At 36.4% G+C, this 25,482-nt stretch overlaps 1 protein-coding gene across 2 annotated transcripts in view; it reads right to left on the reverse strand.

Moving 5' to 3' along the window:
* EPHA6 (EPH receptor A6) overlaps nucleotides 1–25,482 on the reverse strand; it is an 874,394-nt gene that overhangs the window by 505,748 nt on the left and 343,164 nt on the right. For both annotated transcript variants that reach the window (XM_036445896.2, XM_045584048.1), the window contains 2 exons: nucleotides 25,269–25,424; nucleotides 6,171–6,506 (listed from right to left, as the gene is read on the reverse strand). In XM_036445896.2, coding sequence (XP_036301789.1) covers nucleotides 6,171–6,506; nucleotides 25,269–25,424 — 492 coding nt within the window. The remainder of the gene's footprint in view (nucleotides 1–6,170; nucleotides 6,507–25,268; nucleotides 25,425–25,482) is intronic.

The following is a 25,482-nucleotide window of genomic DNA, read 5'->3' on the forward strand; positions in this document are numbered from 1 at the left end:
CCCTTACTGTCTCTGACCAGAATAATCCCTTTTACTGAATTACACATCCTAGTTTTCCTATCATGAACTAAAGATTCAAATTAAATATTTTCTATGTGTTGCTTTCTTGTTTTGATCTGTAAATGAAACATCTTGAAGGACTATTTAAATAAACTAAGAAAATAGGTTACAAATATAGCTCTTACGGGTTATAGGAGACAGTTAATTAAGGTTTATTGCAAAGATTTCTAATTATGAGAGTCACAGTCTTAAATCTAAAATCTTATTTATCCAACTAGAATCAGAATAATCAAGGAATGTTTCACATAACTACAGCTAAGTGCTTCTAAGTGATTTGGCAAACAGTTTTTTTCTTTTTTTTTTTTAACATTCGTTTAATTGTAAACAGATAACAAACAATTAAGGCAAGGTTGTTTAATGTAGTTTTCTTAATATCTATTAAATATGAGAAATGATTACCTGGATGAAGAGCCAATTTAGGGTAAACTTCCTCTTTATCCTCATTCATCGAATCGCATATATCGAGCAGTGAAAGTATAGTTAACACAACTGTCTATATATTTTGGCCTGTAATATTTTATTTCTTTACTCATGTAAGGGTCACCTCATAAACAATATTACTAGCATTATGATGCTGATTTTCTTTTCCTTAATTGTGGCCCTGATAATATACCAAAATTTTCTAATAAATGCTGACTCTCTAACTTGTTTTGGCTAATTTGCAGACACCCACTCACTTCTCCAAAGTCTAATTTAAATCTCCAGTTCCTTCCTCAAATCCTTCTGTGCCTCTGCAATAGACCAACTACTTAGATGCTCTGGATACATTAGTTGTCAATGGTTCATTCCTCAACTGCTCAACCTTCCCGTGGTTCCTTCTACTTAAAATTCTTTCCCTTCTTCCAGCCTCTTTTTGCCTAGTCACCTTCTAGTCATCTCTTAAAACAGAACTAATTTAAATGTTGTTTCCTCAGAAAGAGCAGCCATTATCCTCCGAACCTGGAGAATACATGCTATTAAAATGTCCTGAGTTCTCTCCTTTGTAGGACTTAACCACAGTACTAATTACATACTTGTCAAGTTACCTATGCAGTATCTGCCTCCCCAGCAGAGGGTGAGGTTTAAGGACTCATTTATCATTGTTCATCTATTGAACAAATTAAAGGTTTATGAATAGCACATATTGCTTTTATTTTTTAGTATAAAAACAATAATATGTAACCTATAGATAATGAAATAAATCATTTACTGTGGTCCCTCCAGTTTAATAAAATTTCATATGTTGTCAAATAACTTTGAAAAAAATGTCTCTCAGGCACCTCAAAGAGAATTTCCAAAGATAACCAAGTAAAATAATCAGAAAAACCTTACTGAACTGCAGTTGTAAAAGTATTATCTTTTCAAGGCTGAAGTTTAGTTTTTAGACACTCCAGTTTCTATAAGCTCCTCTTTTACCCAATGATGATCTGGCTTCTTTTGATATAAAAATAACAACTGATACATCCACAGATGAATTGCTTCATAATGTTATTCTTGCCTGGAGCATCTGCATTTTTTCATGATGTAAGTCTCTAATGTCAGAACTTCAGGCACAAAGAGATAGGGGCTTCTTGGTGTCTCTAAAAATTACGACATGAGATCGTCACTCATGCATGCAAGGCTGGTCATAATATTTAGTAATGTGTGGCAATATTTTAGTTCAATTTTGGACTTTTACACATTTTCCAAATAAAATTTAAAAGTATGTTGATTTTTTTTATTACTAATTAGAGGCCCAGTGCATGAAATTCATGCACGAGGTTGGTGTATCCCTCAGCCCAGCTGCAATCTGGGATGCTTTGATGGATGTCCTACTACCCTATTAGGCCTGATCCTGGTAGGTTAGGTTCCTAAATGGGCAGTTGGACATCCTTCTCACAATCCAGGAGTGCTGGCTCCAAACTGCTCACCTGCATACCTTCCTGATTGCCCCTAACTGCTTTTGCCTGTCAGCTTGATTGATGTCTAACCACCCCCCTGCCAGCCTGTTTGCTCCAAACTTCCCTCCTCTGTCGGCCTGGTCACCCCTAACTGCCCTCCCTGCAGGCTTGATCACTTCCAACTGCCTTCCCTTGAAGGACTGGTCTCTCCAAACTTCCTCCCCGCTGGCCATCTTATGATGGCCATCTTGTGTCCACATGGGGGCAGCCATCTTTGACTACCTGGGGCAGCCATCTTGTGTGTTGGAATGATGGTCAATTTGAATATTACCCTTTTATTAGATAGGATAGAGGCCTGGGGCATGGGTGGGGGCCAGCTGGTTTGCCCTGAAAGGTGTCCTGGATCAAGGTGGGGGTTCCCTTGGGGTATGGGGCAGCCTGGGAGAGGTTTGCAGGCCAGCCATGTCCCCCAGCAATCTAAGTGGAGGCCCTGTTATGTGGGATTTATTTATCTTCTATAATTGAAACTTTGTAGCCTTGAGTGGAATCCAGGGTTTCTGGAAAGCTTGGCTTCCTCCATCACTGGGGAAACCCAAGCCTTCTGCTTGCTCTGTGGCTGCAGCCATCTTGGTTGGGTTAATTTGCATATTTGCTTCTGACTGGCTGGTGGGCATGGCTTGTGGGTGAGTGGAGGTATGATAAATTTGCATATTACTCTTTTATTAGATAGGATCACACATTAAAATAGTCAAATTAAATTAGGAATAATCATTCCTTAATATTCTTCTAAAAGATAGATTTATTAGGGAAGATTGCTTATGAACATTATCCTTCTAAAATGTATAGTCTCAATATATTGATATTATAACTTATTTCATGCTTACTATACCTTCTGTCCTTACAGCAATAGTTTTAATGAAGTGAAAATTTATATTCTATTCTCTGCTAAGTGGAAAAGCACAATAAATAAACTTTCTCCTAATCTTAGAATGAAAGGCTGCTATATGTATGTATAAAATTATGATGCATATTAACATACATCTTTTATTTATAGATATATTGTTTTTATACTAATGCAATTATTTATACCCTATAGTTAAAAATAGTTATGCTGGGATGTATTTTTTTTAATTAGGTAGCATCAAAAGAGCCTTAGAAATAATCTGCTAAAGCAGAGAATAACAAAAGACCCTAATCTGTTCTGTCTTGAAGGTATATTTGTCAATATTTTGTTGATGTTATGGGAAAGAAGAAAAAAGAGAAGAAATAAGAATTCAATTTTGAGCCCTAACTGGTTTGGTTCAGTGGATAGAGGGTCAGCCTGTGGACTGAAGGGTCCCAAGTTCAATTCTGGTCAAGGGTACCTTGGTTGCAGGCACATCCTCAGTTGGGGGTGTGCAGGAGGCAGATGATTGATGTTTCTCTCTCATTGATGTTTCTAACTCTTTATTCCTCTTCCTTCCTCTTTGTAAAAAAATTAATAAAATATATTTTTAAAAAGAATTTCATTTTGAACAACTGTAAAGCAATTTCTATGAAGTAGAGCTATTTGTTAAATAAAGGGAAAAATTGCATAGTAAAGACAGAGATGGTGATTATGTGATACTATTTGTCTTTGCTTTATTTATTTGATGCATTTCTGAAGACATCAGCAATGTGAAATATATAATATTTTGAATAAAATAGTCACAGGCATTTCAAATATGTTTAGTAGAATATTAAAATTTCTTCCTGCATATTTTACAGGTTTAGCAATGTTTTTTAAACCCCTTCCTCAATAATTATAGGTTCACATTTCTCTACTCCTAATCACTAATCCTCTGGCCACTAACAAATTCTCCAAATGTGTTATTTTAAGAATGCTATACAAGTGAATCATACAGAATGCCAACTTTTGAGATTGGCTTTTATACCCAACACTGTGCCCTTAAAGTTAATCCAAGCTTGTATCAATAGTCTTTTAATTGCTTAGTTGTATTCCACCACTTTCTATATACTTTTATTTAAAACTAGAGGCCCAGTGCACAAAATTCATTCACTGGGGAAGAGGGTCCCTTAGCACAGCCTGCCCCCTCTCACAGTCTGGGAGCCCTAAGGGGATATCCTACTGAAGGACACAGTCAGGCCTTCCTCGGCAGGAGGCAACTGGGCTGATCAGGGGAAGGTGCCACCCAATCACCCTGCTGCTACTGCCATTGCCAGCTGCCATAGCCGCCAAGGTGTTTTCATCACATGGACTCCAGTTCCTTCACCACGAAAAGAAATGACAACTTTCTTTAGGCATTTTCAAGATGTCTCCTTCATAAGATATGATATTTCTTTATTTCTCTTTTTAAATCCTCACCTGAGGGTATTTTTCCATTGAATTTTAGAGAGCATGGAAGAGAGAGGGAAAGACAGGGAGAAACATCAATGTGAGAGGGAGAGACATATTGATTGGTTGCCTCCTGGATGAGCTCTGACCTGGGACCTGGCCAGGGAGGAGCTTGCAACTTAGGTATATGCCCTTGATCATGAACTGGCTAGCACAGGATATGACATTTCTTAGCTCCTCCAGCACCGAATCTTCATTTTTCCCCCTCCAGGAGTGAGGTGGAAAAACCCTAGATCACCTTCTTGAATTCTTATTAGCCAAGTTACCAAGAACACTGTGAGTAGCATACAGGGAGCCTAGCCAATGAGCGGTCAGAAAAGGTGTTCGCTCTGGAGGGATTGCTGGCAGGCCACATGTGTCCACTCTGGGCCTGCTCCAGCTGCACCATGGTGGCTTGGGTAGACGCCTCCTGTGTGTGTGTTCACTCCAGGCCTCCTCCACCCACACTATGCCTCACAAGCACACAGTCCCCTCCCGCCCATCTGTGCATGCAGCCTCCTCCTAAGCCAGTTGTGACAGTTAAAGTGTCCTGGCTAATTTGCATATTACCTCTCTCTCTCTATATCTATCTATCTATCTATCTATCTATCTATCTATCTATAGGTATAGGTATAGATATAGATATCAATATCGATATAGATATAGATATAGATAGACAGATAGATATAGATATAGAGATAGATATAGAGATATAGACATAGATACAGATATAGATATAGATATCAATATTTATGTTGCTTTTAGTGCTTGTTATGGGCTGAAACTGCATCCTCCTAAAATTCATATGTTTAAGTCCCAACCTTGGTACCTCAGAATGTGACCATATTTGGAGATAAGGTCTTTAAGTCTAGGATACAGACACACACAGAGGAAAGACCATGTGAAGACACTAGGAGAAAATGGCTATTTACAAGCCAAGGAGAGAGGCTTCAGAATGAGTTCAACCCTGCTGACACTTTGATCTTAGACTTCTAGTATCCAGAACTGTGAGAAAATAAATTTCTGTTGTTAAAGTCCCTGGTCTATGGCATCTATTATAACAGACCTAGAAAAATAAATACAGTGTATGAACATAGTTTTATCTTTATACATTTGTTTCATATGTATATTCATATGAAATAATACTTTCTTCCATAAGAGAATAATTTATGAATGCTTCTCAAAGGGAATTTTTAAAATCTCTGAAGCTTTATTACTCTACAATAAATTATTATGGAAGAATTAAAGAGAATATACAATTATATAAAAATTATAGGAGTATTTGGACCCAACTAAATCTGTAGCATTATAAAGAAAACATTTAACTGAAAGCAACTGGATTTAAAAAATTATATATATATATATATAGTTTAACTACTTTTTACAAACTGCACTTAAATAGCAGCATTTGGACATATTTTAAATATTTTGCTATTTCTTTTCAGAGTAGATCATGGTTAAGTATGTTGACTGAAATCTTTTCACTATATAGATATAAATTATAATTAACATAAATTCTTACTATTTGCTTTATTTATGGAGAAAGGGATGGCAGCATAAATGAGGCAAAATAATTTCTATTCATATAATATTTTTATGTCTAAATTCATTAGTAATATGAACTGACACATTAAGATATATTCGAGTATATAGGATTATATAAAAAACATAAATGTATAAACAATAGAGAGAAGCACTGTATCTAATTAATGTAGTACTAAGAGGAAACATCAAAAATATCTTTCTGCACCTTAGGAAACTACAAGAGACAACCAGAAAATCGCCCCTTAGTGTATAGAGTATACAACTGCAACTTCAGTAAATATAGGTCCACCAAGAATGTTACGCATCAGAGGGGAATGATGGGTCTGTTTTGAGAGAAGAGCAGTGGCACTTACCGTCTTGATCTGTGGTCACTGTAATGGCTGTGAATGGCTTGGGAGAAAAACTCAACTCAGAAACTCCATTCATGGCTTCTATTTCAAAGGTATAGTTCACGTGAGACACAAAGTCAAGAACTATCACGGAACTGTTGGTCAGGCCAGTATGTCTTGGGATGAAGCGGAGTCCTCCACCACAGTCCTCACACTGGCTGGTGTCTAAGCCACATTTCTTACAGATTACACTGTATGTGAGATCTTTTCTCCCTCCTGTGTCACTTGGTGGGCTCCATTCCAAAATAAGGGCTGTTTCATTGATGTTAAAAACCACATTCCTAGGAGCTGAAGGTGGCCCTAGAGAAAAGCAATTAAAAACAAATGTACATGTATAGGACAATAAGTTAATAATGCTAACTTGAAAGCTTCATCAATAAACACTTATTGGTCTTTTATATTACCTTGAACTCTTTCTTCTGATGGGAACCATAAAGAACATATGCTTAATAACACCTGATTAAGTCCAGTAAGAAAGGAGTCTTTAGGGGTGAAGATAGTCTAGAATCTAACTTTTTGAATTTATGGATTTAATATTTAATATAAAAAGCTGAAAATATCTAAAAGATATGGCAATTATATTTTTTAAATTTGGTGATTGAAAATATATAATAATCAAACATTATTTTAAATTATGTGAAGGTTTTAATTATATCTTAATAGTTACTTCACCATATTAAAATTTTTAAAAAGGAATATTAACATAAGTATAAGTTATTGCAATGCATGTATATTCATGTACTCAGTCCTTCAGTTTTCATACTATGTTTGGTATGCAGATAAAACTACAACTCATTACCTTTGATAATCCCTAAGTATCTGTTTCTCACAGGTTGAAAATAAATGACGATAAATTTAGGATGAAAAGGAAGTTTGGAAGAGGAGGAAGACAAAGGGAACCTGGAGGCAGGAGAATGGTTTCTATTAGAGGCTCCCAATACCAAGGGATAAAAGCATTATTTGGGGAGGGGGAAAGCGCATAAGAAATGGTGATGAGACTTTTATTGAGACTAACTATTTTAAGCACAAGTGTCTTCTTAAGAGCTGATAAAAAGACCCACACAACTCCTTATTTGTCATCAAGACTCTGCATAAACCAAGTTGGTCCCAAGGAGTGAGTGAGTATGTTCCTTTTCACTCTTTTTCCAAACTTAAATCCTTTAACTCTTCCAGCCCTTTCTTAAAGTTGTATAAATAATCTTTTACTCTTATCAGAGTCATTCAAACTTCAGTATAATATTTGTTGAAAAATATTAAATCACGTTCTACTAGGTGCCAAACACTGCACTGTGTGTTATATGTGAAATACGAAAGAATCCTTTTTGTGAGATTATGCTTATAATATATATTTTGAAAAATAACTAATGAAAACACTTCCTGCTAATTTTCAGAGGATCTATTTTTAAGAATTTTTTTTAAATTTCTGCTACGGAGTGCATTTGCTTAGAAGGTGGGAAGGAATTTCTCTTTAACATTCTCACCTCAGAAATTCACATTTCAATATAGGCTTCTTTTGGATTATAGTCATTCATTCACTAAATAATTTTTTTAGTGACTCTTATGTGTGCTAGATACTCTTCGAGATCTTGGATTTATAGTGTGAATATGATAGATATTAATGCTTTCTTGTTATTTATATTTTAGTTGAATGGCTAGATAAACACACACATAAACAGAATAATAAAATAATTCTTGACTTTTTCTGTCTGACTTATCTTATTTAGCATGATATTCTCAAGATCCATCCATGTTGCAAATGGCAGTATTTCACCTTTGCTTATGGTTGAGTAGTTTCCCATTTTATATATGTACCACATTTTCTTTATCCAGTGATCTCTGAAGGATATTTTGGTTCCTTCCATGTCTTGGCCACCGTGAAGTAATCTTTTTAAAAAAGAGTGTTTGTGTAGAGAATGGCCTTAGTGAGGACAGGGAGATCTCTCCTCAGTAAGATCTGTTATATGGATGGTGTCAGAGTAGCAGAACATTAGTCATAATCTAAATGACTGTATTGGGTTTGAAATATAAAAAGTGTTATTATATATTTTCTTTTATTTCTTTTATTATTTTATTTTTTTGTTAATCCTCACCTGAGAATATTTTTTCCATTGATTTTTGGAGAGAGTGTAAGGGAGAGAAGGAGAGAGACAGAGAGACAGAAACAGACATATCAATCAGTTGCCTCTGGCACACACTCCAACCAGGAAGGGGATCCTGCAACCCAAGTGCCTGCCCTTGACCAGGAATTGAACCTGCAACCCCTTGGTCCACAGGCTGATGCTCTAATCCACATGTGTCAAACACAAGGCCCTCGGGCCAAATCCGTCCCGCCAGGCCTTGCAATGTGGCCCGCACCGCGCTGTCATCACTGCACTCCGCTGCGTTTCCATCACAATGACAGTTTATGACTGTTCAGTAAACCATTCGGCCCGCGATATAAGGCTGGATTTTAGATTTTGGCCCCTTCTCTGATTGAGTTCGACACCCCTACTCTAATCATTGAATCAAACTGCCCGGGGCTATTTTCCTTTTTCATTTTGCTGGATCCTGATATCAACAATATGATGGGTAGGGGCCTCAGCCATCTATACCTAGAAATGAGACGGTTAGTTTTTCTAAAAGGTTTCTGTATAAGTTGCTTTATGCATTTTATGTTCCAGAGAGCTACAGAAACATCTGCCTTCAGAAAGGAAGATATGGAAGGGATTATAAACTAGAGCACAGGGACAAGTGTAGCTTTTACCTCCAACCTAGACTTATGCCTGGGAGATAAAGATACATTATCATTACCATAATAACGTCTTCTTACAGATGGCATATTCATACTGTTGCTCTTTTGTCTTATTCATAACAGAGAACATGAATTATTATTCACTTGTATCTCCCTGAATAGGAAGAATGTTATCAATTATGTTATGGGTGTCTGCATGTACATGACTGTCCACTTGGAGATACTTAAAAAAAAGGCAGATACCCTTCTTACTCAAGGGTCCTCATATCAATTTGCATGACGATTAAATAGCTTTTTAATTGCTGTTAAATTGTGCCAGCTAAACTGTGATTTCATGCAAATATTAAGCTGTAATGACATGCAGTGAATCATTTACTAAGATTTAGAACTTGGAACAAAGAGAGACAATTAATTCTAATCCTCGGATTCAACTAAATTATGTGTCACTGGACTTCTATGAATGTGGCCTGATTGCTTTGTTATCATTTATAAATTATACAAAGATTATGTGACACATTGGGGCGGGAGGAATCTCTTAGGAGCAATAACCCTTTTGGAGACATCTGTATTGAAATTTTTCAGGGTTTTCCTTATTTTCGTGTGTGGTTTTTTTTTTGCTTTAAAAAAAATCAAGTATTAATAATTCACCTAGAAGAAAAGCAATTTTCACCCTCCAAAATGACTTCATAGGAAAAGGGCAATTATTCTGATTTACAAATAGCTGTTTTCTAAGCTCATCATATAATAAACCTTACATAAAAACTATAATTTTATTTTTACTAGTATTCTAGAAAATACATTTTTCAACCTTCTTCCCTTTTTTGTTGTTGCTTCTATTTGGATTCTTTTAAAGAATAAGGAAATGGTACTCCAAGAGCAAAGCAAAAAGAAGACTGAGGCAGCCTGGCTCTTCCCTTCCCGAGAAAGCACCTGGTCTTGCAGGCCCCTCTTCCACTCAGAGCAGCAGAGGGCAGGTGGACTACGGTTTTGTATTATTTCATGTAAGTTTTTTTCATGTAAAATGTTTTTTAAGTTGAACAGGTATTTTCCAAAATATATCCTGTGCAATATCTTTAGTCCCATGAAATATTACACACAATAATGAGCTAAGCACTCAAATTAAGATTCCTCTGGAAGATTGACACTGAAACGAAAGTAAAATAATTTGTTTCACGTTGTTGAATCCACCATTTCCCAAACATTTGTTCATAGAGTATTCTTTTTCAAGAAGCAATTTCATAAATACTAGCATCCAGCAGAATACTCTTAAAGGCTGATAGAGAGGCATATGAAAAAGTGTCATATTTCAGTTACTATATTGATTGCTGTAGATTAATATTTCATGTTTAAAATTATAGGAATATACCTAAAAAATAAATAGGGTCTTCTTCATGTTGACTGAAGAGTGGCTATTTGCCCATGAACTCTATGATTACCAGTAATTGTGGTTTGCAGATACATTTTTAGCCTTAAGAACATTGTCATTCAAATGAAAATTTGATCCAAATAACTGAGGATATCAAGTCATGACAGGCTCTAAAGCTAAATTACTACCTGACAATAAAGGTAGTTATACTATTTTCTAATAAAAGTAAATTTTTATATCTATGAGTTTATTAAATGAGAAAAAAATATATCTATGTTAATGTATGTCAAAGAGAACACTAAAAAATATTGAGCCATCTAGAGATGTTTAGATAAATACTTTTGCAAATATGTAAATTAAAGAATTTACTAAAGAAAGATAAATATTGTACATAGGAACAAATGAAAAAGTATATCACTAGACTGTACTTCTTCATAGAAAAAGAGCAGTTATTCTACTAATCTACTAAAATATGTTGTCAGATCTGCACATAAAAATGATTTAAAAATCTGAAAGTTATTTTATTCTTTGTATAATCACTATTAGTTTAACTTTTATCCATGTCCATATTGCTAACAAAATATCCTTTCTATATAATTTCTGAAAAGCATATTTAATAGGATCATCTATAAGCAGAATTTTATATTATTTTTCTCTAAACCAATTTGTACTTTATTTATAAATTTTGTTCACAAAATGTTTGTATGTTTGGAAATGGATGACAAGTAATCATAAAACTGGTGCTCCATGGGTAAGAAAAAACTAAATAAATTCATTCAGATAAAAAAATGAGGCCCAGGTAAGTACTATAATTGTGTCAAGGTTATGTAGTATATTAGTGAAAGGATAATTCCAAGGATTTTTTATGTTTAGATTTTTTTAATACCACATTGCATTCATCCTAGACAAAGAAGGTCTGTTAAATAAACACAAAAAGTATTTCACAGTGCTTTGTTTAGACAGTACTGTCAAATACAAATTTTGAAGACATGCAAATTATTGAGCAGCTTTTTGCCTTATTACAACAGATTCCTTTTAACAATGTTATCTTAAAGCATTTAAAAGAGTTATTTACCGAAGAGCAATTGAAAATTAAATTTTCCAAATAAATATGCTCAAAATAAACAGAAGCATGTGTACTTTAAATTTTTTGTATTCCACATACTCTCATTTTCTTCAGTATTTTGCACCTTCTTCAGTAACTAAATTGATATCTAAAATTAAGATGTGTTTTCCATTAATGTTTTCATAATACTGTTAATGACAATTTAGATAATTTGGTTTAGATTCTCCATTCTTTCTAAAACTCATAGTTAAAGGAAAAAGAAAAAAATCTAATAGATAAAATAACATTCACTTTGGAATAAAAACTAAAGTCAATCTTGTCTACGAGAATTTTCATATCTAGGCCCATCCCTTTGCCTCATGCTCCCTTTTGCTGCATCTCCTTTGCACATGCTGTTTCTTTTTTATTATTATTATTATTTTCTTTAGTTTATTGTCCTTAGAGGGAGAAAGGGATGGAGAGAGGGAGGGAGGTAGATAGAGAAGTAGGTTGCCACACACACACACACACACACACAACCCCAACTGGAGATCAAACCTGCAACCCAGGTTTGATGTGCCCTGACTGGAATCAAACCAGCCAACTTGTGGTGTATCAGATGATGTACCAACCAACTGACAAGCCAGTCCAATTTAGGTTTTACCTCTTTGTAACACCCTCCTTTTGTCCTCAGTCAGAACTGTTCACTTTTAAACCTTGTAGTCATGTATTCAGAAATATAGTCAACATCTTAAAGCACTCATTTTTTTTAAAGAGTGTACTTAGCATTTCACACAACTTATTTAATTCAATTATCACAATAAATCTATAGGGTAGTTATTAGTATCCCTATCTTATAGAAGTGACTGATGCTTATCAAATTACATATTACACTGAAATACCTGTATTCACGTACACAAGTCTACTGTGGTCCAACCTGAACCAAAGGCAATATCTGCTTTGACAAAGGGAATGAATATAACGCATGGCTTTATGCAATCTTTCAAGAACTGATTTTTACATAGTGTAAAATTAGACAGTTTTGTAAAACAGAGTTCAAGGTTATACTTTTTGCAAGAGCCTGACCCACATGGCTTGAAATCTGAGAAGCAAAAGGAAATATTTATATCATCACAATGATGATGAACTAATGATTCATAACAAAGTGAATAGCCACCTATCTATCAATCTACCTGTTGGGAAGAAAGAAAAACTTCTTAAAATATAGTTCTATAGATACTTAAAAACTTTCAAAGTAAATACTTCAGCCCTAAATGTCTATGCCAGGGGGCAACCTGCGGCTCCGGAGCCGCATGCGGCTCTTTGAACCTTTGCTGCGGCTCCCAGCAGGGCCGACAGCAGGGGGCGGGCGGGGAGCTGTATCACTCACCTCTAATACTAATTTTTGTTGTTGGTTAAGCATGGGAGACAGGTCCTTTTGTAAGATGTACACTGTAGGAAATTTGTGGCTATTATATAAAGTTTTTTAAAAATAAATAAATTAAATTATTATTTACATTTTTAAATTTAATTTACTTAATTTAATTTACGGAATATTGGGGGGCCTGATGAATTATTTTTATGGCATGCATGGCTCATTAATTAATTTACAAAATATTGGGGGCCTGATGAATTTTTTTTTTTTTTTAAAGGTGACTTGTTGAGGCGGGCGCAGGGGCGGGGTGGGGAGGGAGCAGCCGCTCTCACTGGAGGAGCTCTCTTTGGGTTTGCTCTGGCTCCGGACCCCCCACACGCTGAGGCGCTTCTCCTCCTCCGAGCGCCCCACCCAGTCCCGGTCCCAGCCCAGCCGGGGTTCGGGGATGCCCGCCAGCATGTTCAGCATCTTGGCTGCGCGGCTGGCTCCTGACCCCGCTGCCCCTGTCGTCTTCAGCACTGCATGGGGACTTGCTCTACAGCAGTGTTTCCCAACCTTCTCTCATGATGAGAATCACCTGGTGGAGTTGTTAAAACACAGATTCCCGGATCCCAACTAAGAAGTGCTAAACTAGAATTTTTGAGAACATATAGGTAAAATTGCATATCTAACTTAGTGCTCTGTATATAAAATCTGTCTTAGAGCACTAGTTAAGTATACAATTTTACCTATATGTTCCCAAAAATTCTAGTTTAGCACTTCTTAGTTGGGATCCGGGAATCTGTGTTTTAACAACTCCACCAGGTGATTCTCATCATGAGAGAAGGTTGGGAAACACTGCTCTACAGCACCGGCGGCAGCGCCGCCTCCTCCCCAGACTATGGCCAGACAAGGGGTGAGGATATCTGTAAGGCTGTCCTGGACTATTTAAGTGCCGAAAAAATAAACACCAACCACCTGGTCTCAGTGGCTACTGATGGGGCACCGAGCGTGAGAGGAGCACAGAAGGGCTTTGTGGCTCTACTGCAGAAGGCTCTGGGTAGAACGCTGCTCTCATTTCATTGCATCCTGCACCAAGAGGCATTGTGTGCTCAAACATTTCCCCCGGAATGCACAAAAGTGATGGATGTGGTCATTCAGGTTGTTAATAAGATAATGGCAGAGGGTTTAAACCACTGCCAGTTCCGTTTGCTATTGGATGAGGTGGAAAGCATATATTCTGACCTCCTGCTCCACAACAAGGTCCGGTGGCTGTCCAGAGGGGAGGTGCTAAAACGCTTTGTCGCATCTTTGGAAGAAGTAAAAACTTTCCTGGCCAGCAAAGAGTTCACCTTTCCTGAGCTGGAACAACCAGAGTGGCTGGAAAAATTACATTTTATGGTAGACATGACAGCACATCTAAACACACTAAATACAACCCTTCAGGGGAAAGGAGGCACAGCCCTGCACATGCTGGAGGAGGTTTTGGCATTGGAGCGCAAGTTGACAGTGTTTGTCAAAGATTTACAGAGAGGTACACTGTCTCACTTTCCCTCTTTGAGAGAGTTCAAAGTCATGATACGATAAATTTGGAATATTTGAAGTCTGCAATCACCACAATGCAAAGTTCGTTTGGGAAACGATTCTGTGAGTTCAGAGAGGAAAAAACACACATTATCCTTCCCTGTCACTCTCCTGGCGATAGATCCATCCCTATTGAATATGACTGCATTTGCAGGTGTAAGACAACCTGATCTTGAGATGGAACTGGCCAATATATCCGACAAAGATATATGGGTGTCCAAGTTCAAATGCTTGGCCGCTACTCTTAAGGATGTTGCCCGTCAGAAGGCCATTCTGGCTCAGAATCATAAATGGAGTGATATTGAAAACCTTCCCAAACAGGACAAACTTGTGTTCGAAACATGGAATGCCATTCCCAACACTAATATAAACATGAAAAAGTATGCATTTGGAGTCCTGTCGATCTTCGGCTCCACATATGTATGTGACAGGTCTTCTCCAACATGAACTATATTAAAAACAAACATCGATTACGCCTCACAGATGACAATTTTCAAGCCTTTGTAAAAACAAAGGTAACGTCTTACAGCCCTGATGTGCAGACACTGTGCACTGAGGTTCAGGAGCAAAAATCCCATTAACCAGGTAAATTAAATGTTTTAATTAGCTATTAATTTGCAAAAATATATTTTACATTGTTAAGTGAAAAAATCTTTTTTTTCTTCAGATTGACAGCTAACTGCATGATCCGGTATATAGCATTAAGGTAAGAAACAATATATGCAGTGTTATATTTGTTTTAAATGTCGCAATGGTTTTGTGGCTCCCAGGGTTTTTTTCCTTCGGAAACGGGTCCAAGTGGCTCTTTATGTCTTAAAGGTTGCAGACCCCTGGTCTATGCTATATAGAATGGATAAAAGTTTACCTTGGGAAAATTCCAAAAAATAGTTATCAACTATCCTCATCAATGTATAAAAGAACACCAAACCCATAGAATAACTAATTGTAAGAATTACTGAAGTGTACTATAGCTGTGCAGGTCAGGAGTGAAAGGGCAAAACCACAGGTATGATAAAAACACACTAAACTATAAATAAAATAATCAGAAGGCTGGCCTTGTTGTGTCTTCTGAGTTAAAAATGATCTGTTTTCCATAATGCCATGAAAAAGGAGAAATCATGCACATCTACAAAAATCCCTTTCTGCTTCAGTTAAACATGCATTAGAAATAGAAAAGAGAAATATGAAGAGACCAAGCACAATCAAAATGTGTGACATCGTGGGGATAATTATGAACCTTCTCTTTCCAATTATGCATGCTTATTGGTAAATGGTGTGTTGTGTACGAGCTGCTGATACTAAAAGGGATAACTCTCTGAGTTCCAACTGCAGAGGGCAAGAACAGATTCACCCTGGAAGCAAGAGGTAATCCAGTTCTCCAGAGTGGTAACTCAATTCTCCAGCTTTAGTATTAGCAGAAGGACCATTAATACTCTCTTCCTAGATGAACCTCTCCCAGGTGATTTGGTAAAAGACCCTCCATTGAAATAAAAATTAAAGTATTTGTGCTTAGGAAACTCTACGAAGTTCAAGTGATATCTTATATGAGCGATCTGTATTAGGGAAATGGATTCATTACATACCGGTATCTATTCTGTAATGTAAAGGTCATTTTGATTTAAAAATAAAAACCATTACAATACATGGAGTGAATATTTAGAGTTATTTTCTATAAAAAGACAAGTCAAGAATATAGCACATCCTGCTAAAAGTAATAAAATCCATCCTTACAACTTCTATTTTGGCCTTTGTAAAATTGTGGCTGCTACACTGGGTTTGCAATGAACCACGTAACCAATCATTTGCACTTTTGTATTTCAGTTGTGAGATGAAAAAAGCAAGGAACCAGAATGTGCTTAGGAGATGGTGGAGGGGGGGGGGGAGGTCTCTAAGAGATAGAGAAGAAAAAAAAAAGAGAAAGCAGGCAGAGCAGGGGTACCTGTACCCACCCAAAGTGGGATTCCTGAGCAGGGCAGCAGAAATGAAGAGCATCTCTCCTGCTACAGCCAGCACATTGTCTGTTCTACTCAAAATAAGAGTGACAGAATAATGACTTTCTTAGATGGCCAATTATTCCAGCAGCAAGGAAGCCATGTTTTACAATGTTAGCTGTAGAGCAAAAGTAAATTCAACTTGTACACTTTCGTCCCAATCACTGTTACTGTATGTCAAATACAAAGAAACAAAACATGATATTTGTCTTGCATTAAGCATGAAGTTTGAAAATACTATTTTTACACACAAGGTACTTGATTGCATATTTAAATGACAAAAAAAAAAGGAAAAGAAAAAAAAGAAATTCTGATGTGCATTAGAATTATATACCTATATGAGTGACATTTTATTTTTTGAACATTTCTAAATAGGTAGCACAAATGCTTGTCTAATATATTAATCTTCCAGGACCTGTTCAGTAGCTTTAAAAAATTCTACGGATTTAAACACAAGAGAAACATCAAAATAAAAATGCTATGAGTATGGAATGATATTTTGCCTAACTTTTCATGCATCCATATATAAACCCTCATTTCATTTCTCTTGACCTTTTCATGCTTTCTGCCTTTTCTGCTTGACAAGCACTTTCTTAGTAACTCTTATTTTCCTTTGTTTCTTCAACCTCAGTAATTTCCCTTCTGGCCTGCAAAAGCCTTAGACAGTTATTCTGATAACAGACTTGGCAGGCAGCAGGGTCTCCTGCCCTAATTGATCCAGACTTGATATTGTGGAGAGTCCTCCACAGCTCATCCATAGAACATACATTAATGAGTCACCTGAGAAATAAAGTTAAGAGTTTATAAAGTAGATTAAGAAACTAGAGAAAACATTTCAGTATTTCATTTTAAATTTCTTACTTATAATTTCTTTGTATATTTTTCAGTTAATGCAAAAAAGAATGAACTCTTAAAAATGTATTTTTGTTAATTTCAGAGAGGAAGGAATAGGGAGAGAGAGATAGAAACATCAATGATGAGATTCATTGATCAGCTGCCTCTTGCATGTCCCAAACTGGGGATCAAGCCTGCAACCTAGACATGTGCCTTGACAGGTAATCCAACAATGACCTCCTGATTCATAGGTCAACGCTCAACTACTGAGTCATGCCAGCTGTATACACACATGAGTTTTTAAAAATCAAGAAGACCCAAACTCTGAAGTATACCATTAGTACAACTGTGTATTAGGACTATTTGAGAGAGACCCTAATGTAGTTAAAGTTGGAGAGGTTGAGACAGGCCAGGGCTAGACTTTATATGTCCTTGAATTAACTCTTACAATATTGGGCTTTGAAAGACTAGGTAGAGGAAGTGGAAATATGATCAAGGTTTTGTTTGTGTTTTTAGCAACAATATTTCCTAATAGTTTGGAATATTTTGAGGGATGAAAGACAAGGAAGGGGACTTGCCGAGATATTATTAAATTAATCTAAGGAATAGTTGAGGGCCTTAACTAAAAGGATAGAGTTAGGAACTGACAGGAAAGAATGAACTGAAGAAATGCCGAGAAGTAGAATTCATAGGACTTGTGACCACTTGAACATGTTGAGGTTGGGAAGATTTATGAATCTAAACTATTAGCTTGAATGGATAGGTGGATAAAGATTCACCAGGGGTATATGAGCAAGCTGGGGTAGAAATAAATAAATTGGCTTTTGCATATTGAGCTTGAAATTATTAGTTAATTTGTTCACTAAATTTTGCTTAATGCCTAGGATCAGCCAGGTACTATTATTTGTGCAAAAGATACAATAAAGAAAGAATATCCATGACCTCATGGCCTTTTCAATCTACTGTGGGTTGGATGACTATAAACAAAGAAGCAATTATACAAATAAATCTGATATTTTCAAAGAGTAACTGGGAGGGATTCTATTTTTGAAATGCCTGTCCTAAGAACTGGTATTTGAGTCTGAATAACAAAAAGAAAACAGTCATGTTCAGGCATAGAGGGCATTTCAAGGAGAAGAAAGTTCTGGCATTAAGGATGAGAACGACCTCAACATCTTGGAAGTAAGACTTCCTTGCCAAGCCTTGAGACTGCTGGCTACACTACTTAGGGAGTAAAACTGCCCTTTTCCCCCCCTCTCTCCTTACCCCTTTTTCTGAATTCTCTTATTAGGAAAGCTTTTAACCATTTGAAAATAATTACAATCTGGATTCAAATTGCCCACACTGTTTGGCCTTGTTTTAACTTTCCTGCCTGTTTCCCTATTCCTCCTGCCCTGGAATCCTGTAACAGAAGGCTGGAGATACAGCCAGGTGTCCATAGGACAAATAGGTTGTCAGATCCATAATTAGTATGCTAGAACACTCTGGGCCTTAGGAGAGAAGACTGGGATAAGGATAAAATGTAGGCATCACCCATTAAATTTAGGTAGAGGAAGTGGAAATATGATCAAGATTTTGTGCCATTTGAGGAAGAGAACATGTGAAAAGATAAAAAGGCAAAGAAAGGGATATGAGAATAATTAACATTTAATTGGTGAGCAGAAGAAGAGAACCCACTAATAGGGACAAACACAATGGTGAAAAATTAAGAGGGTGAGGTAAGATTGCACTATCTTAGACTGAAAGAGAACAGGTAGTTTCAAGAAAAAAGGAAGTAATAAAAAATAAATGTTGTAACAGGACAAAAATGTTTCTAATGGCAAATGGCAAATAAGATCATTGGTGAAGTTTTTTTATATGTTATAGTTGAAGTGGTGGAAGAAAAATCTGATTGCAGTAGAATGAAAATTAAATTAAAAGTGAAGAAGTAGCTATAGCCAATGAAGACTGCTTTTCCAAGATGTGTTTTGGAGGAGAAAGAATATTGGATTGGGAGCATTTTTTTTTTTTTTTTTTTGATAGAAGTTTGAGTCTACTTATAGACTGTGAGCCAGAAATTAGTGGGGAAAAAAAAATCAAAAGAGGAAATTAAGAATGATAGCCAGGGCAGTAGAAAGTTAAAGGATCAGATTACCTCACCACCACCACCAACATAACTGTTCAAGAGATTAGCTCTGATTATGGGACATCTTTTTGTTTGTTTGTTTCAACATTTTGAAACATCTACAAATCTTTATGTAGAGACCTCACCAAAAATTTCATACTTAGGTGGAAAATAAGCATATGAAAAGACACTCTGCACAGCATGTCATCAGGGAAATGCAAATTAAAACAACAAGATATCACTATACACCTATTAGAAATAGCCAAAATACACAACACGGACAACATCAAATGCTGGCAAGAATGTGGGGCAACAGGAACTTTCATTCATTATTGGTGGGAATGCAAAATAATAATTTAGTGGTTTCCTACAAAATTAAACATACTCTTACCAGATAATCCAGCAGTCACACTTCATGATATTTACTCAAAGAAGCTGAAAACTTAGGTCATACAAAAAACTTCACATTCACATTTATCAGCTTATTCATAATTGCCAAAACTGGGAGGCAGCCAAGCTGTCCTTAGTAGGTAAATGGATATATGAGCTGTGGTACACCCAGACAGCACTAAAAAACAAGTAATCTATCTAGCCATTAAAAAGATGTGGAAGAATCTTAAATAAATATTACTGAGTGGAAGAAGCCAGTCTACAAAGGCTACATACTGTATTATGAATGAGACAGTAAAATGGTAAGTGGTTTCTATGGGTTGGTGGGAGGAAAGGAGGAATAGGCAGGGCACAGATTTTTGTGGCAGTGAAAAGATTCTGTGTGATGCTATAGTGATGGGCACCTGTCCTTATATGTTTGTCCAAATCCATAGAATGTACAAACCAAGAGTAATCTCTAATGTAAACTATGGACTTGAGGTGATTATGGTGTGCCAATGCAGATCCATAAGTTGTAACCTATGTATCATTCTGATGAGGATATTGATAATGAGGAAAGCTATGAATATCAGAGGTACATGGGAAATCTCCATGCTATCTCTTAATTTTGTTGTGAATCTAAAACTGTTCTAAAAGAAAGCAATATTAACAAAAGTCTTTATTAAATAAATTATGTATGTTCCATGTTTCAAGATCATGAAATGAAAAAGATATATATATATCTCTGTATTGAGGGAGAGAAAGCAATATTCAATGCTCCAACTGGCCAGGGCTATTAAACTCTAAAGTTTTATATATATAAATACATATAATTTACAGTTTACATTCAATATTATTCTGTATCCATTTCATATGTACAGCAAAGTTGCTAGAAAATCATGTACTTTATAGAGTGGTCCTCCTGCTGCTTCAAGAACTTACCTGGCCCCATACATATTTATCACAATATTACTGACTATATTCCCTATGCTGTAATCTACATCTCTGTGACTATTCTGTAACTACCAATTTGTTCTGCTGGATCCCTTGACCTTTTTCACCCAGCCCCCCAATCCCTCTCCCCTCTGAAACAGCCAGTCTGTTCTCTGTATCTATGAGTTTGTTTCTTTTTTGTTTGCCTATTTATTTTGTTCATGAGAAATCTTAATGGTGAAATCACATGCATTGTTGTACCAGAAACTTAAGGGTTGTTGATAGCACTAAGAGGCAGGGGATGACATCCCTGGAGTCCTTAAAATCACATCATTTCTATAATCATACACAATACATATATGAACTCTATCCTTACTATGCTGTTTATCAGCCAAAATTCCTGGTTAGTCATTCCCAATATTTTACTACCTTATTTTCTTTTAAGCTCATACATTCAAAATCTCCCTGCCCGTGATACTAAGGGGAAAAATACCTCCTTTTAAACCCCTGAAAAATTCTCTGAAAACAGTTTCAAATGCTTAGACTGACAAAAAAAAAATCATCAGAAAGTGATGGGATTGACTATTTACCTGACCCAAATTCTGACTCTTATATAATACACTATTGTAGTAAAGGCATTAAAGAATGGCTAATATGTAGACATGTGATGTCGAAGTCAAGGGAGCCTGGAGTTATTAAAATTTGAATATTGTTTGTGGTTAATGGAGAAGGGTTGACTATTTGATTGATTTGAAGCTTCAAAAGGACCATGTCTTGGTAAATCCCAGTTGTCCCCTTAAGAAGGACCAGGGTCTAATTGTTTAGTTGTTCAATGACCTCCTGACTTATCATTTTCCTGATTTTCCCCCCCAATAATCTAATCCGTTTATTTTTCTGAGCTATGATGCTTTGGAGTTTATGTGTCTCCATTTTCCTGAACACTGCAATAACAACAAGGGTCTCTCATCTAATCAGAATGTAATTCAAAAACTTTGCTGACATCAGATACCTACTATGTGTTAGGTATTGCTCTTAGCACTTTTTAAATATTAATTTATTTAATCATCATAACAAAAGAATGAGTTAGGTACTGTTATGATCATTATCTTCAGGTACAACTGAAGATAATAGAAGTTAAATAATTTGTCCAAGGTGACATACCTAGTAACCACAAAAACCAAGATTTATACTCAGATAATTTGACTCTAAAAGATAGCAAATTACCAACACACTATTTTAAGTCTTTGCTAAAATAAGACAAAGAAGTTTTCAAGGATGCAGTAGAGAAAAGCCTTGAGGGGGAGCCATTTAGGACTGGACTAGGAGACTGACAAAAGTTTTCAGCTTTTTGGGGGGAGTTCTATCTTTACCAGGTATATCAGTTAATGATGCGGATTTTTTTCAATATCTGGAGTCACTCATATGGTGATATATATGCAATTTGATATGTATGATATTTTGTTGTATTGACAGAAAACTTCAAAATTTCATATGACAAAACTGCAAAACTTAATATCATAGATATTAGATATTTTTACACTTAAAAATGTTAAATTTCATGCCAAAAAAAGAGCATTTGTGGGAAGTTTTAATTAATCACTTTATTTTGAAGAAAAGTGTTGCTGAAAAGTGCTCTAAATACTTAGAGAAGCTTATGGTGAACATGCACCATCTCAAGATACTTGTGAACACTGGTTTAAACACTTTAAAAGCGATGATTTTGATGCAAAAGACAAAGAACGTCCAGATCAACCAAAAACATTTGAAGACCAACAATTACAATGGATGAAGATGTGTGTCAAACTCATTTGATTACAAAATCCGCATAATTAACTGGTACATGTGGCAATACCTGATGGCAACACAGAATGCTGTTCTCTGCCTGAAGCACTGCCAACAATGACCAGAATTAATTTTTTTTAATTGCACTTCGTATAGCTAAGGCAGACAAGCACATAATTTATAATACCAAGCATAAAAAAAGATTTTTTTAAATGAAAGAAAATCCAGAAAACATAAAACATTAAGCTGCTAATACACATATCTGAATCAACAATGACTAACTGACTAGCTTACCAGGTTCACAGACCTTGTTGCATTCCTATTTATTTCCTTAATTAGTCTCTCGCTCCGAAGAACTGTTAAGTCTTGCAAACTAACTATATTGCTACCTCACTAAAGGGTAATAGTAATAAGACCCAATATATTACTTCAGCTTTTCAACTGTATATTTATGATCTAAGAAAATAAAGTGAAGATATTCTCTTCTATCACTCACATAAGAAGCTCATTCACTTTCTGATATAGGATTTGAGAGATACTTGCCTGGTAGTACTGTAAATATTTCAAACTCCACCATCTACGTAAGCTGGAATATGTTATCCACAATCTATATATATATAAAAAGCCAGGGTCCGGAATGTCCAAAACAACTGAAGGGACTAGAGAATGCCAGGCTGAGTGTGCAGCAGGCTCAGGTGGGTGGGGACTGGTTAGCAGGAAAAACTGTTGACCTCTCCAAGAGAGAGGTTGGTCTGAACAGCAGCTCACTCTACAGGCCTCACCAGCAGCCAAGCCCCCCCACCCCTTTCTCTGTCTTTCTCTTTCTCTTTCCATCTCTCTCTCTCTCTCTCTCTCTCTCTCTCTCTCTCTCTCTCTCTCTCTCTCTCTCTCCCGCCCCCCCCAAAAAAAAAAAAATTCAGCAGTTCTGCCCACTCACCAGCAGCCTGGGGTGGCTGCTGATCAGCCCCGCCTCTCTCACCAGGCCCATTGATAGGCCCAGAGACACTGACTGGCTTAGAACTGACCAATCAGAAACAAATCTGGGTGAACTGTGAGGAGGAGCCAATGGCTGCCTAGGGGACAGAGCTTTTGATGCTGACTGGCATAGAAACTGACAAATCAGAACCAAATTTGGGTGAACTTTGAAGGCAGAATCTAAGGTGCTAAGGAGGGGTTTCAAGGGCAACAGCTGTTTGGTGTAAGAGGTAAGAAAGCGGTTTGGCAGTATAGTGCATATGGCTGGTTATCAGTCCAGATATAGGGATTATGTATTTTTTTCTTTCATTCCTGATGAAAAAGGCTTTACCCCATTTAAGCAATCCTATCCCATATATCTATACTACTAAAAGTGTAATATGCTAATTAGACCAGATCCACCGGCCATCTTCTGAACATCTGACTTCCTTCTGGACAAACCCATGGTGGTGGGGGCCAAGGCAGAGGACATTAGGGGAAATCAGGCTGGCGGGGGAGGGCAGTTAGGTGCCACCAGGCAGGCAGAGGCAGTTAGGGGCGATCAATCTGGCAGGGGAGAGCACTTGGGGTGATCAGGCAGGTATGCAGAGGCAGTTAGGGGCGATCAGGCAGGCAGCCAGGTGAGCAGTTAGGAGCCAGTGGTCCCAGATTGAGAGAGGGATGTCTGACTGCTAGTTTTAGCCATATTCCTGTTGGTCCCCCATGGGGTCCCCGATTGGAGAGGGTGGAGGCTGGGCTGAGGGAACCTCCCACCCCCGCACCTGTGCATGGGCCACTTGTACAATATAATGATATCCACCCACTGTGAAAGAAGGGCTACCTGTGTATAGCAATAGCAAGTTCTACCTGTTCAAAACGATTTCCACAGCACTTGAGAAATTATATTTAGAATTTTCCTTTTCCTATTTATAAACTTAAAATATTTCCTTAGGGAAAAATATGTCAAGGTAGTACTTTCCCAGGCTACAAATATCTGAATAAGGTAGTGTCTCAGCATTTACAAAAAAGTAAGAATTATATCTGTTAATGAGTGTGTTGCATTTTTATTAAATGTGTTCATAACAATATTTTATATGAAAGTCTGTAGTAATACAAACAAATCCAACTATTAGTGAAAAAAATGGGACATATCTATTGCCTCTAAGGAATATGTCACATTACATAATTCTCAATATATTTTTGCCTCTAAGGAATTATACAAGATAAGTAATATTTTGGCACTAATTCATCAAAAAGATGGGCAAAATGTCACTATACTATCTTATTCATGTATTTAACAAGATTTTTTTATAACTAAGATGTGACATTTTACTTTTGCATAGCCTAGGGATGCATTCATATATTCATTTTTATTTTTACAATGCACATATATTTTACAATACTTATAAATACAAATAATTTAAAATTCTCAGTGTAGGTATTAAAATGACCTTAACATTTAGATTTAAATCTATTGGTTCCAATCCTAAAATTGGAGAAAGAATGAGAGATGAAATGTAAACAAACTCAGAAATATCTTCCTTTAAAGAAAAATGTAAAAAAAAAACACGTCAAAACTTTTTTTTATCATATCAGTAGCACAATGGCTATTGTCCCCTGGGAAAGTTTTCTCACATAGAAAACTTGATAGTCCTAACTTGAACTGTGTAAAAAATGGTCAAACTGGGAAGCGAAGTAGAGAAGTTTTGCTTATAAATTCTCAGGTAGCCTTAAACTACTTTAATTTCCTAAAGACTGGTTAGGGACAATTTACAGGACTTCAAACCAGTATTTGGTATTTGCATGTCAAGGATAAATGTGAATTTTGAGGAATAAACACATTCTTTGCAAGGAGTTAGAAACTACTGATAATAAAGAGAAACTTTTTCCTTGACTGTTATCAAAGGCAATTAGCATTGATGGTACAGGATTTTGTATATCCACATTTTAAAAATATTAGAATAGAAACCAAAAGGGTCTGAAATGGAATTTCCAAATACAAAATATAGACTTACTGGTACAGGCCATTGAAGGTGGGTCTTTTTCCGCTCGGAAGTAACCCTTTTCACACTGACAGACAGAAGTTGCTTCCATGTAGGTTAAGCTGTGTGGAGGGCATTTAGAACATTTTGTGTTCCCAGCAAATGCTTTATAGAATCCTGGTCTGCAAGCTGTAACAATAGAAAATTTTTTTTTATTATTGTTAGAGTTCTTTGATTTTTACCTGTA

The sequence above is a fragment of the Pipistrellus kuhlii genome, unplaced genomic scaffold, assembly GCF_014108245.1.
Source record: "Pipistrellus kuhlii isolate mPipKuh1 unplaced genomic scaffold, mPipKuh1.p scaffold_m20_p_2, whole genome shotgun sequence".
Classification (NCBI taxonomy): domain Eukaryota; kingdom Metazoa; phylum Chordata; class Mammalia; order Chiroptera; family Vespertilionidae; genus Pipistrellus; species Pipistrellus kuhlii.